The sequence below is a fragment of the Artibeus jamaicensis genome, unplaced genomic scaffold, assembly GCF_021234435.1.
Source record: "Artibeus jamaicensis isolate MK-2021 breed Jamaican fruit bat unplaced genomic scaffold, CSHL_Jam_final contig_923, whole genome shotgun sequence".
Lineage (NCBI taxonomy): Eukaryota > Metazoa > Chordata > Mammalia > Chiroptera > Phyllostomidae > Artibeus > Artibeus jamaicensis.
Genome location: NW_026522014.1, coordinates 15,832,775 through 15,850,081, shown reverse-complemented (window position 1 = coordinate 15,850,081; position 17,307 = coordinate 15,832,775). Strand labels below are relative to the sequence as shown.

The window sequence follows — 17,307 nt, the reverse complement described above, 5'->3', positions numbered from 1 at the left end:
ATTGTGCAAGGCTGGTGTCCTTAGGAAAGGAGTGGTTCATATAGATGAGGCAGGTTCATGTTAGAGGAGCAGAGTGTTTTTTTTAAAAATATTTATTTATTTATTTTTAGACAGAGGGGAAGGGAGGGAAACAGAGAGGGAGAGAAACATCTATGTGTGGTTGCCTCTTGTATGCCCCCTACTGGGGATCTGGCCTGCAACCCAGGCATGTGCCCTGACTGGGAATCAAACCTGCCGGCTCACAGGCTGACACCAATCCACTGAACCACACTAGCCAGAGTGAGAGAAGCAGAGTGTTAATCAAAGTGCAAAATGTGGAGATAAATTTATTCAATGACTAACAATCATTTGTATAATAAATAAGTATATATAAAATATTTCTTTTTCAATTATTTTTCTGACTCTACAATGATACTTGAGAGAGGTTCAATTTTGAAAGCCCTCATATGTATTAGGCACAATTCCACTGATGAAGAGTGTTAATTTTTCGAAAGTCATAATTATCAATAGCATTGTTTAAAGTTGTAGGAGTGTCTCATTGTCATGCAATGACAATGATTCTGGAAAGTTTTAATCACATTTTGATGAAAAGTGAAATAATGTTTACCACATTTACGCACTAGTATGCTCACTCCTTAGAGAGATCCTGTAGCTAATCGTCTGGTAAGCAAAGGAATTAGTTTTCGAAGAATAAATTATCATCCTGGGTTGACAAATTATAGGCTGCTGGAACTTCAGGGTGTCTTTAGAAGTGTCTAGTTCAACATCCTCTTTTGCAATTAAAGATATTAAGAAACAGATGAGTGGTTGACCCCAAACCCTATAATTTAGCCATGGAGTTAGTCTTCAATCTCCTCTAATTTTGGTCCAGTTGCATCTGCTGTACTTTGCTAGCTGGATGTGCTTAAGAATAAATCAACTCTTTCAATTTTAAGAAATTCATATATTGTGTGGTGAGAAATGGGATGCCAGTTTCTAGAATATGTAATGAAAAATTGAATTTCTAGGAAAAAGCCCAAATTACTGGCTTTTGATTATTGCTGTAATTATTGCTGCAGGCTCTGCTGAAGATAGATCGCCAAGGTTTGGTGGCTCACATCATCCAAGAGGCCACCATCCTGACTTCAGCTGTCAAGCTGGGCAAGGGCTGGAGAGAACTAGCTCCGAAGTTAGCACGACTCACAAAGAAACAAATGGAAGCATATGAAGTTCCTCACCGAGGAAAGGCTGGGCATGTCGCTGTTGAGGTAATATTTTTCTGTTCGTCTAATTCAATAGTGGAAAAATGCAGACCAAGTAAATTAAATGTAATCAAGCCTGAATCACTTACATGGGTTAATTTAGGGAGTGTTCTAGAAGATCCACTAACTGAAGCCATTGCCTAAAATGATTATCAATGGTGTCTGAAATACACACACACCACTCTTTAAAGGCCTTTAAAATATGTATAGTCTTTAAAATATATTGATGTTTCTTTCTCCTATTGGATTCCATGTTAATATGGCCTTTGAACTAATAAATTGACCAAACTGGATAGCTAACCAATTAGTAAGTAGGCAGGGCTAGAAAATCTTGAGGCAGATAACACACGAATGTGATGGGGCCAAGTCAGGGCATGGGTAAATTGTAAGCATAATAATAATATTTACCAGCCTAAAGCATAGACTTAGTCATTTGTGATAATATTTGGTGATAATAGCACTAAGAGTGTGGATGGTAATGAGAAAGGATTTCTAAGAGCTTCATTGTTTCTTTGACAATTTTGTGTGCAGTAAGAATTACAGGCATCAAATACAGAGTGACAGCACGTAGAGCAAAGTAAATATTCACATTGCAAATGTTAAATTAAATCAAATTTAATTTTTATTAACAGAACAAATGTATACTGTTAGGTATAAGTTAGATACATATTTTCTCTATTTAATGTAAAATAGGAGTCAATTTTTTTAGTTAAATTACAATATTCCAGTGATGAGCACATATAAAATGTCCTGCATCTTTCTCTCACACATCTTATATTCTCTTACGAATGTAAGCATTTTTGAGCCATTTCAGTTAAGGAAAGAGTCTCTCTCTGATTAGGTGATGACTTGGTAGGAGGCAGAAGCTATGGCCTGCACTTCCTTTTGGGGCACAGAGCTGGAGAAAATTTTCTCTTTTTTCCCCCCTTTTATACTGTTATTTCTTTTTTTAAAATTGTTATTCAGCTACAATTGTTCCCATTTTTCCTCCACCACTCTCCCCCAGTCTACCCACCCCCACTTCCCACACTCAATCCTATGCCCCATTGGCTTTGTCCATGGGTCCTTTACACATGTTTCTTGATGACCCTTCCCCTTCTTTCCCCTCTACCCACCTCCTCCCTGCTCTGGTTACTGTCACTTTGTTCTTTATTTCAATGTCTCTGGTTATATTTTGTTTGCTTGTTTATTTTGTTGATTAGGTTCCACTTATAGGTGAGATCATGTGGTATTTGTCTTTCACTGCCTGGCTTATTTCACTTAGCATAATGCTCTTCAGTTTCATCCATGCTGTCATGAAGGGTAGAAGTTCCTTCTTTCTTTCTGCTGTGTAGTATTCCATTGTGTAAATGTACCGTAGTTTTTTGATCCACTCATTTACCGATGGACGCTTAGGCTGCTTCCAGCACTTGGCTGTTGTAAATAACACTGCTATTAACATTGGGGTGCATAGGTTCTTTTGCATTGGTCATTCAGGATTCCCAGGGTATAATTGTAGCAGTGGGATCACTGGATCGAAAGGCAGTTCCATTTTTAGTTTTTTGAGGAAATCCCACACTGTTTTCCGCAGTGGCTGCACCGGTCTGCATTCCCACCAGCAGTGCACTAGGGTTTCCTTTTCTCCACATCCTCGCCAGCACTTGTTTGTTGATTTGTTTATGATGGCCATTCTGATTGGTGTGAAGTGGTATCGCATTGTGGTTTTAATTTTTGTCTCTGATGGCTAGTGATGCTGAACGTCCTTTCATATGTCCCTGGGCCCTCTGTATGTCCTTCCTGGAGAAGTGTCTGTTCAGGTCCTTTGCCCATTTTTTAATTGGATTGTTTATCTTCCTGGAGTGGAGTCATGTGAGTTCTTTACATATTTTGGAGATCAAGCCCTTGTCTGAGGTATCATTGGCAAGTACATTTTCCTATATAATTGGTTCCTTTTTAATTTTGCTAATGTATTTTTTTATCCATGAAGAAGGTTTTCTTACTATGCCAGTTGGGTGTGCAGAACAAAACAATCTTTTCATGAAGGGACAAGAGTCAAACCAAGTCAGTTGAATCCCAGCAGGTGCAGTGGAAGTCACAGCAGACCCACTTCTGGGTGCCTGGAGCCTCGCTCTCCAGTAAGACTACTTTACACAAACTTTTTAGCCAAGAGCAGCCAGAGGCTGAGGGCATGTTTTCTCCCCATGGACTACATTTATCTCCGTACCCTAAGAAGTACCTTACCACCTACAAATCACTTTCTACCAAATGGGCTAAAAGATGAGAAATTTGTAAGAAAGAAGACAACAACAATACTATGGGGGATGTGCTGCTCTAATATTACAGTTAACAGATCAAAAAGTTGTCTAACTGAGGTACCACTACACACCTACTCAAATTGACAAGTCCAGAACACTAATAACACCAAGTGCTGGTGAGGACGTGGAGTAACAGGAGTCCTCACTCATTGCTGGTGGGGATGCTAAATGGTACAGCCACTTGGGAAGTGACATTGGCTGTTTCCTACAAATAAAACATACTCCATGCTTGGCATACATGCTATCAGTTGTGCTCTTTGGTATCTACCCAAAGGAACTGAAAACATATGTCTACACAAAAATGGCACGTGGATATTCATAGCAAATTTGTTTGTAATTACTGAAATTCGAAAGCAACCAAGATGCCTTCGGTATGCGAATGGATAAATGAACTTATGTGCATCTAGACAATGGAATATTACTTAGTGCTAAAAAGAAACAAACTGTTAATTCATGAAAAGACATGGAGGAGCCTCAAATGCATGTTACTAAGCAAAATAAGTCAGTCAGAAAAGGCTCCGTACTGTATGATTCCAAATATATGACATTCTAGAAAAGGCAAAACTATAGAGACAGTAAAAAAAAAAAAAAAACAGTGGTTCCTGGGGGTTGGGAGGGAGGGATAAATAGGAAGAACACAGAGGATTTTTAGGGCAGTGATACCATGATAGATACATGTCACTATACAGTGATCCAAACCCATAGAATATACAACGCCAAAAGTAGACCATAATGTAAACTATAGGCTTTGGGTGATTATGCTGTATCAATGTAGATTCATCAATTGTAACAGGTAGAGCACTCTGGTTGGAGAGGTTGATAATAGGGAAGCTATGCATGTGAGGGGCAGGAGGTGTACGGAAAATGTCTGTACCTTCCTCTCAACTCTTCTGTGAACTTAAAAGGTCTCTTTAAACAATCTTTTAAAATTGTATAATTGAAAGCAAGGCTTTCTTTTCATAATAAGTCTGTTTTTAAAAAGGCTTTCTTGAAAGTGATTTATCAAAGAGTTATTTATTCTCTCAGCTTTGTTAAGTATCTGACTTCTCTCTAATTATGGTTGTTTATAGTTTGTCTTCTCCCAAATCTTGGTGGAGGCCAAGCAGACTACTTTTCCATTATTTACTTTTGCACTGCCCAAATCACCAATGACTAAGTCTGTGCCAGAGGCTAATAAATAAATACTCAGAAGCAGGAAAGGAAAGCCCCTAGGTGTCTTTCTAGGGGCTAATGTTTAATTTATTGTGATTCATGCTCACAGTCATCACTCCAATTCATGTTGCTAAATTCTTAAAAATATCCACGGTGTTGGCCTAAGCCACCCCAGACAATCTGTGGGAACTGCTGCCTGTTAGGCCATTAAACTAAAAAGTATCCTGATTTCCATCCCCCTGAAAAAAACCCAGCTGTATAATTTATTCTCTCAGAAAGGAGCTGATTCTTAAATATGACCAATTTGCAAGTCACGTAGTTGATTTCAAAACACACTGATACTAGTGTGTTTTGGGGTAGGGGATGCAGAGGAAGGGAACCAGGCCTGCTGCTTCCCAGGCTGCTTATATTCCCGTTATATCGCCACCTCGGAGGGCCCACGCTCCCAAAACGTCCTTCTGCTAGTGCCTACAGGCTCTTTCTGCCTCTTTCCTTTCTTTTCATCCTCTCTCGTTCCCTTCATCCTTTTTGTATTGTATCTCATGTTTATCTGACACTCACTCTGTGGCAGGCACTGTTCTGGTAATGTTTCAAAAACTGACTTAATCCTTTCAACAAAAAAACTTGTGGGTCAGGCACTAATATTATCTAAAATGGAGGGAGGCTACGCTACTTGCCTAAACAGGCATCGCTACAAAGGCATGGAACCAGGTGAGGAGTGTAGGCTTTGACTCTGGGGTCCTTGTGCTTTACACTCTGCCCATCCGCTCCAAGTCCAATGTGCTGGCTGAGGGGCAGGGCTGGCAGATGTGGTTAGGATGGGGGTTTAAGCATGACATCTCTCCTTTCCCCCCTTTTAAAGTTATGATACTACTAAAATTGGCCTCAACATCTTCATCAAGGCTCAAGCCAATTAAATAATGCAGATTATTAATAGTATGTCTGTCAGATTTTTGTTGACTATTTTGGCCATTTCTTACTCTTTTATAAGATGAATAAAAGCCTCTCTCTGGAGACTTCTGAGAACATCACTTTTTAAATTAACCATCTCCCTAAATTAAATTTTAAGAAATATTACTCAATTCTTCTAATGACATTGCAATAAAAACAAAACTATAAAACTTGAAATATGATTATGTCCTCTGTTTCTCAGATTATTTCTTTAAAAGAAAAACCCACTTATGCTATACAGATGTTTAATTGTTGCCAGGGTTTTCCTGTGAAAGTGAATAAAAATTGAACTTTTTCTGAGGATATTTATATCTTTAATTTAAATACAATAAGAATTGATAAAATATTAGAAAATGGGCCATTTTTAAAAATGGTTGGGCTTTGCAAGGAGCAATGCTGGGGGTTTTGGGGTTAAGAGACACACCTAAATTAGGGACTCTTCACTTAGCTCTTTGGGGATTATGACCATATATGGCAATAAATTCCCTAGCAACTCTCTCCCATTGGCCCCATACCTAACAATAAAGATTATGGTCTTTCCATCTTGTTCAGTATGGACACATTCACCAAGGACACTCAAGGTTCACTTCCCCCTTTCAGATGCCTTTTACCAAAGCTCACCTCAACCCCAGGCTCAATCAGTAGGCGTGTTGAGGCTGATTTCTTATTGAGCTGCCGAGCTTCCTATGGAAGCCCAACAAAGTCAATATTTCTAATTGTAACTTCTTTTTCTTTCTCAGAAACCACTTACCTATAGAGAGGTAGAGCTGGCAAGGTATGTCTATGTCTTTTTGTAGTCAACACTTACACAGTGAGGGTCTACCTCTCCGTGTCAGCTTCTCACCTTCCTCATTTTTGGCTGCCTGCTGTCGTGTTCAGGGCACTTTATTTGAAGTCTAGATAAAAAAATGGGAGAGTAGGTGATCCTCACACAACTACTTTTTTGTTGTTGTTTAGTAAGTGAAAATTCTGTATGGAATTCTTCCTCCTTGTTTAGTACTTTCTTTCCTCTGTATATTTGCTCTCAGTAATTAATTCATCCATCCTTAACACATTTGTAAGGACTTTGTTCTCAGCACTTGGAGCATTAGGAACTACAAAAAAAATACAGACAGAATGAAAAATATTTTTTCCTCTCTAAAGCCAAATTTTATTCGGTCTTAGATTTGGGATAAACTTAACATTTGAATTGTTATATATTTTTAAAAGTATGTGATTAGATGCTAAAAACATGAAAGTAACTAAAAATGAGAATTGTATTAATTATGTACTGTGAGTGAACTGAGTGTCAGCTAATCATATCGACATTTTCTTTACATATTTCATTTATTTCAACAAACTTTGTAAGGAAGACATTATACCATCTGCTTTTTATAGGAATGCAAAGTAAGAGTGAATTAATTTGTATAAATTATTCAGAGTAACATGGCTATGAAGTGACAGAATTAGGATTCAAATTTGGGTACTTCATTCACAGTCCTAACCACTGTGCTCTACTGGTGATAAGTCCTTTCAAAATTAACTGAATTGAAAAAGACCAAAGTTGGGAGGAACCATTCAGGGGGCAGAGCCCAATCCTGAAAGGTGGGAAACCTTTGAATAATTGGAGAGGACTAGAAGGGGATTTCAGTGCTTTTGGACACCAATGACTTCTAGAAACCACTAAGGAGAATGTGTGGACCTGAGGGTAGAGTTTATCCTAATAATTATTGGGATACATGGATATGTGTGTGTGTGTGTGTGTGTGTGTGTATAGTCTGTCCAGAACATATCCAGCCATGGATATGTTCCCAGTAATTATTGGGATACATGGATATGTAACATGAAAAATAGAGACATGTGTTAAAGAAGATACAAGAAACATTGTATATAGGACAATGACACCTCAGTCCCCTTCAAAATAGGCACCTTGGGACCTCACATAGTTCTCCCAATCGCCATCAGCTGCCCTGTAGTATTTTTCTGAATGTCACTGATGGTCTGAAATCTCTTCCCTTTCAAAGGTGATTTTTAGTTTTGGGAAAAGCCAGGAGTTGAGGGCACCAAATCTGGGCTGTAGTGGGGCCGAGTCACCTGGGTGATTTGATGTTTTGCCAAAAACTCTGCACAAGATGTGATGCATGAGTGGGCACATTGTCTTGATGCAGCTGCCAATCACCAGTTGCCCATAGTTGCAGCCTTCTGAATCGTCTGAGTAGTTCCTTTGGAGGCATGTTCAAGCTTAATGCAAAATTGATGCAGACTCATTGCTCTACATGCTCAGTCAGTTTGGATGGGATGGCCACACAGTACACCTGCTCACTCAATGGAGTCTCTTGCCCCCACTGACTAGTACAGTGAAGTTGTCATTGTTCACGCATGCAAATTCAGTCCACTCTCCTTGGCTGCCAGGTTTTATTGATGTCACACAAACCATTTTCATTATATTAAAAATAGTTGGAATTTTTCTGGATGGACAGATAGATAGACAGATAGATTGATGGAGGACAGAGTCTCTAATGATTGCCAGATCATAGAAATTAGGATATCTTGTCTGGATTCAAGTTCCAGCTTTACCATTTATTAGCTCTAGAACATAGGGAAATTTACTTGACTTTTCTAGGAATCAATTTTTTAAAAATTGAGGTGAATAATCCTCTCCTACTTATTATATTACACGTGAAATATTTAGGAGAATGCTTTGCACATCATAATAACTTAACACATATTATCTGTTATTTTGACTAAGGCAGAGGGGACTTTGGCAACTGTGTGACAGTGAGTGATTTTGGAGAGAGAGTAATGTACCATAGAGTAATTTTTAGTAAAATGGCTGAGAATAACAATAGAAACAGTGCAGGTGGGGAAGAGTCAGCAGTGATTTCAAGCTTCCCCCAAGAAACTGGCAGAATGGTAAAATATGGGAAAAAATGAGAACACGTCTTGGCTGGTCAGCTTTTTCTCACTGGCTTAACAGCATGTCATTTTCCCTGGAAAATGTCTCTTGCAAAAGGTAAAAAGGGTGTCCCTGGGCTCGCGATGTTTTTTGGCTCATGAGGCCACTCCTGAATTCTGCGTACAGAGACAAGTATTGTCTGTTACTCTCTCTGGAACGCACTCAGTTGAAGCCTTGGTTCTTAAATCTGTAGGTTGCTGTTCTTTTTCAGTAAGAAATGTATTTGTGGTATCTTTTACAAGGGAAAAGGATTATATATGGAAATGTATCTAACAGTGGTAAGGTGTATATAATAATTTCTCAAATCTTTGTTGTTTGCACTAAAGAGTTGCTATAGTGACATAGTATTAGATCACCATTGTCTAGTTTTTGCAGTAGTTTATGGCTTGTTGCTATAGTCCTCAATTCCAAAATGACCCCCTTTTTTCTGAAATGATAGAATAAAGAAAAAAGACATCACAGTAAAATGAATGGGGTAATGCATTATATTCCTATGATCTTTGATTTAATTCTATATGTGTCATCACCATTCTGAAAATCAAATAGAAATAATAATCATATTAGGTTAAATATTATAAAAATACTTCAAAATGGATTTTAAGACAATAATATTTGATTCAGATTTTCTTTATCAAGGTTTATTATTAAGGGTCACAGACCGAGAAGGAATTTTAGAAAACCAAAGTCTACCTGAGTATAAAACATAGATCAGCACTTACCAAAACTGTTTAATACTGGGATAGATTCATGGGAATAACTTAGTGAAATTGCCTTATATTTATGGTTAGGCAACCTGGATTCTTTTCCTGGATGTTTGACCATGGTCTTATTCTTTTCAAGTACAAGCTCTAATCAGCATTAATCAAGCACCTAGCATGTACCAGAACCCTCCATACCCTTTTACTTTGTATACTTGGAAATGCTTTTATGGCATTGGGCGTGCTTCCCATCCACCCCCTATTTTACAGGAGAAAATACAGTGCAGAGAAGTTGTGTAACTTACCCAAGATTCTGTAGCTACTAAGTCAGGAGCCTAGATTCAAACCCACAATGTAGTTCTCTAAATCCAGAGCTCCTACTACTATCCAGGCTGGGGCAAAAGTAGGTTTACAGTTGTTCATATGGAAAACAGCACAATAATTCATAAATAGTAATACAAGAATAAACTGTGTCACATTCTCACAACTGTTAACCTGTTTTTGCCACACCCTGTATTTTTCCTCATTTACTTCCATATTGAAAGACTGGGTTGGAGAAGCCCGGTGTTTTTAAACTCTGATGTTCAGGTGTTTCCAGCGGTACACACTTGTGGTAGGGTTGGTGGTTGGATGGCAAGAGGGCAGCCTGGAGTCCTCCTAGATAGAAATTTGTGAGAGGTTTGACCAACAGGTTTTCTTCTGGTATTAGACTGTTTTGAACACATGTACGAATAAGAAATGAGTCTTCTATATATCCTCTGGCTCATTTTGAACCCCTGACATTCCAAGTGGTTGGTAATTCCTAGAACAAAGCTTGGCTGTGTTAGAGCCTTCTCCAAGAGAATCTTATGTCAAGTTTTAACCAAGTATCACCTCCCTTCCGAGAAAATAGGGGCACTTAGTATGTTCTCTTGTAAACATAATGGCAACTTCTTCTTCAACAGTATTAATGTCCTTACCAATTATGGGTGATGGAAGCCCCACCTGAATTGTAAATGATAAATATATGTAATAATCATTCATAAGGCAAATTTGCCTTAATATTTCTGCAACTAATTGTACTTAAAATGAAACCTTGCTTTTATAGTTTTATGAGGAAGTAGGTAGATGATTAGTCCTTTAATGTGGCAAAGTGTAATTATTTAAAGGTCGTTAAAACCAATGGTATTCTTTATGCTATTCATATTTTACAAGCTAAAAAAAAAGACAGAGCTACTATGCTCCAATCTGAATTGCTTTTATTCATGTCACATTTTATTATCTAGTCTATTATCTAATGTCTTATTGGCTTTTGGGAATAAGTACTCTAAACTTGGAAAACTTTATTTTTTTAATCTCTACCCCTGTTTCATTTATTTTATCACTTCATTGATTTCTTTTTCTTTGCTCTTAAGTTTCGTCCTCTGGTACCTAGAAGGCAAACTGAAACAAGACATATTCCTTCCACACAAATGCTGGGACTTTGGAAAACCGCTTAACTCTGATAGATTAAATGCTTACTGATGCTGCTGCCCTTTCTATAAAGAGATCAAAGCATATAGAAGAGAAATGAACAGCTCTGCATTTTGATCAGTATCATGCTGCCCATTCAAAGATGAACTGGTACCACCATGAAGCTACCATTAAAAAATATCTAAGAGTAGAGGGGTCAGAATGATGCCAATATGTCCAACATTTGTGATAGAGATGAGAAGGCTGTGAGAATTATTCTGTGGTTAGGAATAATTAAACAGAAACAAACCCCTGGGAGCATGCTTTCCTTGGACTTATTAAAGCATTAGTGTGGAGTTTCTGCATATTTTACTCTTAAATCATCACATTGAGTAACAGTGGAAGAACTATTTTAAAACCACTGCATAGATGCATCATAAACCTGGGAGAGATCTTGGCAGTTCACCACTCATTTCCAGCTTTTGGAGGACTAACTTAGGTTACCTTGGAAAGGATCTTGTTTACTCTACTCATTTTATTCATTCAAACATTTCCAGAGAACATGACTTCATTTTCTTATTCATTTACCATGCAGTTTAGAATCCTTTGTGGCTTTATGTATGTAGTTTATAACATAATTTTATAAAGTCTGTAGTTAATTAATGTATGCAAGTTGCCTCTGATGTCTCTGCCTTTAATAATGCAAGTTCACTTGCTGAGTAAGAAAACTAGAATGACATAAGATAATAAGAAAGAAACACCCAAAGAACTGAAAGTGTAAAATTGAAGGACTCGGAGTTCAGATGTTATATGTCTGTACACAAATGACAACAAACAACTGATAAGACTATTTATTGTGCTGATGAACACTGGACTTTTGTCAGGTGTTGTTACAGCAAATCTCAATCAAGAAAAAGTTATATTTATCATATTTGGCAGATATTTGCTTACTAAAGGAAAACATAGTTGTTCCAAATTAGTGTTTTTCATCATCGTATCAAGGTACATAACTATAACATTTACTTTTGATCCCATTTCAATTTTTCATGATACTTGCCCCCTAACTACATAGCCCTACTCCATAAGAATTTTTAATATCTGCCTGTGGTTTATGCTTTTTACCTCAGGGAATCCAACTCTTTTTCTTGAGTATTTTATAATGCTACCTCTTTAATTCTCAATAACCCTAAATTCTCCATGTAGTAAAATTAGGATTCAAAACAAATTCTCCATTGTAGAATATTACTTTTTACATATTTTTCTTTTAAAAATACTTTTCTTTTCCACTGCCTTTCCTTCTAGTTTTGTCTCTCTCTCTTTAACTTTCAAATTTCCAATGTGACCCATTTGTTCTTTGGCTCGAATTTCCTTGACACCTGCTCACTCCTGCAGATTGCCCTCCACCACTCTCTTTAAGCTGCCTTCTCCAAGGTTTCCAAAGGCCTACTGACTGCCAAAATCCTTGCCTTTTTCATGTTTCCTCCATGTTTCCACATAACTTGATGTTAGAGGAAGCAGAGAAGGTAACAAAAAAGGGATCTCATCAGCCAGTGGCATGTTGGTACATGTTTAACAACCAGCTCTTCAATAGTTGCTTTTGCCAAATTCCATGGTGTAAATATTCCCAACAAGGATGCTTTAAATGCCCCCAAATGATGTCACTGAATGAGGAGCTGGGAGGCTGTGTGAACAACACCCTCCGGGGGGCCCTTGTGAAGTGGCTCCAGCAAACCCCTGCAGATCTTGTTTGGAATGCTAGTCGGCCTTGGCTTTTGCAATACGAAGCACCTGGTTTCATTTTCTATCACCCTGACTCCAGTGTCCCTCCATGTCTTTATTGCTTTTATTTCTTACGTGGGCCCTAACTGCTGACCTAGTTGAGGGTTAAATTTTTTTTATGTCTTCATCCTTTTCCTTGGCATTTTCTTCTACTCACAAGTTTTTCATCATTACTTTATTTATTGTAAATGATGCTAAACTCTTGCATGCTCCCCATTCAATTTCATATCAGATAGCCCCTCCCTTACCTCACACTCATAGAGCTAAAACCAGACTTCTAATCTTGCCCTCCAGTACTCATTTCCGACTATATGCCAGACACATCATGAGGTGCCTTGGACATATGACTTGGAAGTTAGTACCCATATTTTATAGAATAAAAAATCCAAAGTTAAGATAGTTTGATTAACTTACCCAAATTGACCCATTCAATAGGCAAGAGAATGCCGATGTGAAGCCATGTTTTGGTACTTTGATACCAAAACCCATCTTTCTTTCTATTACCCCACAGTGCTTCTAGCTAGTGGTACTATTCTTTTTATTTACACTGAGTTAAAATATGTGAGTAAGTTTTACATTTTCTCCACTATTACTATTACCAAGTCCTGTGTATTCATACACTGGGCTATTTGTGCAAATTTATCTCCCTTGTATGTTATAAACTAAAATTAAGAGCCACATTCTAGTGATAATTTTATCTTTTATGTGATGAAATTCCTTATAGTTGTAGGTACCCAATAGTTTTTGGTTTAATAAGTGAAATAATTATTTAATGAACAATAACATATTTCAAATACTTTTATTACATTTGTGCTACAATCATGCTTGTCTGTCACCTGTGTTGTGATATACAGAAAACCAAATTTTGCACTAAAGAAATATCCAGGAGAAAAATAGGACATGGAAGATGCTCACAGTTTCCTACAAATCATGATGGTTACCATTATCCTAGTATTTTCGGCCCATTGCTATAGTATCCATTTCTAGGCAGCTTATGGTTTAGACTCTAGGGAATGAGTTTACAGCTATATCCCTCATTGCATTTCAGAGTCATTGAGGTCTCCTGGGAAGTCTTTTTACACTTTCAGAAGTCTTAACTAGGGTCCAGGACTCAGCAATCTATCCAGATTTCTCTAAATTACAAGAGCTGGCCACACTGTTCTGAGTACCAATTGCCAAACGTGAGAGGGTTATCTTGCCCTCTGCTTAAGTAAGTGGATGTATCACTGGCCTTCTGAATTTGAAGTTTCCAACTCCTGCATCACTTGGTGTATTTCCTACTCCCATCGGCACTGAGGAGCTGCTTCATGATTACGTGTACCCCGGGCTTTTCTATACACAGTAATCATGTGCCATAGCAAGCTACCTGATGCAGCGCTTTTCTACCTGAGAAGTCAGTGGGGCTGTTTGCATTGTTTCTGACTAGGGAGTGACTATGACTTTATAGTGAACAAGCCAAAAAGACCTGTTTGTAATTCTTAAGAGAATTCCGTTTTCTGTGATACTATGCTATCACCTTGGTATGAAATGCCCTCAGTTGCTGTTTATCGTACAATATCCTCAAATACATCTTTTGTCAGGCTTGATCACTAAAGGACTTAGATTAAAATTTTAGATGCCTTTGCCTGTAAACACCATTCTGTTAAACAATACATGGCAAATTGAAAAATAATATACCCATTAGCTGAGCATCAGGGACAACTAAGTGAATGCAACATAGAATACCTGTTCTCAAAGCTTTTATATAGGGCTTTCAACTAAAGAATAATCTACTTTCTTGGTGCTTCTTTGTATCTGAGGAGTAACAAGCAAGATTGAGTCGGGCAAAAAGGCTCTATTAATACGTCCAATCCATTTCCTGCTACTGACCTATTAGTGGTGACCTGAACTTTTAGGAGGTTTCATTTCAATGAGTACTCAGAAAAATAGAAAAATAAATGAAAGAAGACCTCATTCACATTCTATCAGAGTGGTAGGTTGGTGAGGGTGAAACTCAGAGAATACGAAAATTTGAGATGACTTCTGTTGTTCTATCAAGACCGCACTGATATGCTATAATTTGGATAATTGCCTTCTCTTCTCTCCCTTGCTGAATGAAACTTTGTCAGAGAGGTACAAAGATACAGGTGTACATGATCCCCAAGGAAGGCCATTTTGGACAAATAACACCAAATTATCTTTTGAGCTAGCCTTTTATGTAGATTGAATTGAAACATAATGATACTCTTTATTCAGGTCTTTCATTCTTTTAACTTAAACTGTAGCATATATTGGGGATATCAGGAGAGAGTGAAAAATTATAAAATTATATCCCAGTGCCCTACTTCATCTGATATTACTGTTAATGGAAGTCCTATTTTAAGAAGGCAGCTCTGCATAACATTTAGCTCAGTCCGTGTTCCTGCATTCTGCAAGTGATAAAATTACACATGAATTAGTTTAGTGAGCCCAAGTAGCAAGTAATAAAGTTTATATTCCAAATATTCCAATTATAACTTCATGGTTCCTTTTGTTGTTTTCCTAGAGAAAATTCATTTTAAGCTGTGTGTGTATTATATAATTTGTCATATTTGGTTGGCCTTTGTCTCTATTCTCTCCCAGCCTGGTTGCCTTGGTTACCATCACATACACTCTTGTACATGAAAATCCTCTTTGACGTACATTTATTTCTATGGAAACAATGGCTTCATTGGTATGGGTGGGTGCTTAGGGATAGCATAATGAAAGGTTGCATATTGATCTTATGGTCATAAAATGTATCACTGAATTACTTTTTTAATTAGAGGACTATATTTTTGCTTTCCCTTTGACTTATGAAGCTACATTTTTCTTTGTTTTTGGACTTGCTTGAATAAAATGACTAACGTGTTAAACATTCTGTACATCCCATTATGATACGTGGTATCTTAAAGCTCAACACAGATATGTGTAACAATAATAGTATTATTACTTTAACATTAAAAGTCTCTCAATGCATTATTAAAATGTTTTCTATCATATTAAATAAGTCCATGTATAATTAATATTTCTCATTTTTTTATGTCTTAAGAGGCTTTTAAACCTTTCTAAGCATCTATTTTTCTCTCTGCTCTACTTTCACACTACTCCAGTTTAATTTTTTGTCCTTACAGATGATGTGGAAGCCAGCCTACGATTTTCTCTACGCTTGGGGAGCTCACTGTGGAAACAGCTGCAGAGATGTGTTACAAGACCTTCAATCCGCCTTGGACAGAATGAAAAACCCTGTGACCAAACAATGGCGAGACTTAACTGGAGCTTTAATACTAGTACATTCTTTAGAGCTTTTAAGAGCAACTGCATTCTCCACTTCTGAGGAAGTATAGAAATGAAGGGTACGTTTTTTTGGAGGCAGGACAATGGTAGAGGGAGATATGTGTGTGTGTATGCGCAAAAGAGAAAGTGCTCAAACGGTACTTATTTTTTATTTATGTTTGAAAAAAGATTTTCCATGTGAAAGCACAGCAGAACCCAAAACTCAGGAGTGGGTTTTATAATCAAACATGTATTTTTGTTTCTATTTCAGATGCAAACATCAGGCCACTTCATTGTTGGGAAAGGAAAGAAAAACCCTCTCTTCTTTCAAGTTACTTTTAATTTAAGTGACAACAAATGGTCATTAGCATAATTACTTCATGCAGATACCCAGATAAACTAGAAGCTCTCAATGTGAACAATGAAGTTTTACCAGGAGGCAGGTGGGGACAGAGGAGAAGCAAACACAGGCTTTGTGGACCGGCCCAGGGCTGCAGGCTTCCTGCCTCCAGTCTCATCTCTCTCTGTGGGGTGTGCTGACATTATTCCCATTTTCCATGATAGTGAGTGTGAAGTAGGTTTTTTCTCTGCAAAACCTGGTTTTATTTTTTTTTTAATCCAGAGTGCATAGTAAAATAGTAAAAAAAAAAATGAATATTAAAACTTAATTGAAGCTCACTGCTCTTGTCCACCATCTCTTGAAAGACAGCCAAATGGAATATGTGACTTATCAGAAATCCGTTGCTACAAATATGAACTGGAGTTTTCACCACATTCCTCTGCCTTCCCCTAGCTGACCCCGGGGCTTTCTTCAGGACCGTAATTTAGAATAATAGTTCATCAACTGTCAAGGATTTTTCATACTAAGGGTTACTTAAAACAATAAATTGGCCTTATCACTGTTGAATATCATAGTCTTAACCAGCAAAAACACTGATATCTGTGTGTGTGGATGCGCACATGCTCACACAAATGTGGGTGTGTGCCAGAGCGTTTGTTTCATAGCAATTTTGGAAGACAAAGATGAGATAGGAATTTGGGCCAGGATAAAGGCTAACTCCTGGCAGAGAGTTCACAAAGGTATGGTTCGTGCTTATGCATATGTCAGTCCTCTGGCCACCTGCCAGCATTCATGTGCTTTGGCCAGTCATTCATTTATTGTCATTTAGTCGATGGAGGGAATGAGTGCTCCTACCTGTGGCAGGCACCGAGATGCTTGAGGTCAGTAATGGGAAAATAAAACCAGCACGATCTCCGACTCCAGTAATGCTAAGTGGTGGATGTAGACAATAATAAACACTTATACAGTTAAAATAAATGGTATCTGTGATAACAGCTACAGTGGAGCGGCTGGGATGCCAAGAGATGTGGAGATGCGGCCACTTTCTGAATCAGAGGCATCAAGTCAGTTTTCCCTGGGAAAGAAATGATGAGCCTGAAGGAGGATCAGGCTTTGCTTCCAGTCTGGAGGTGGTGGGAGACAGCTCCTCAGTGCACTGAAGCCCTCAGGCAGGCGTCAGGCGTGCAGAGAGCTGGGTGGGGCAAAGGGCCTG

At 38.0% G+C, this 17,307-nt stretch overlaps 1 protein-coding gene across 2 annotated transcripts in view; it reads left to right on the top strand.

Moving 5' to 3' along the window:
• Positions 1 to 16,661, top strand: part of MACC1 (MET transcriptional regulator MACC1) — a 53,973-nt gene extending 37,312 nt beyond the window's left edge. Inside the window, exons 4-6 of one of the 2 annotated variants that reach the window (XM_053655111.1) lie at positions 1,059 to 1,247; positions 15,613 to 15,834; positions 16,026 to 16,661. In XM_053655111.1, the coding sequence (XP_053511086.1) occupies positions 1,059 to 1,247; positions 15,613 to 15,825 (402 nt within the window). In that variant the 3' untranslated portion in view covers positions 15,826 to 15,834; positions 16,026 to 16,661. Of the gene's footprint in view, positions 1 to 1,058; positions 1,248 to 6,378; positions 6,414 to 15,612; positions 15,835 to 16,025 lie in introns of those variants that run through there. The other variant, XM_053655112.1, reaches the window with a different exon arrangement.
• Positions 16,662 to 17,307: the final 646 nt, after the last annotated feature.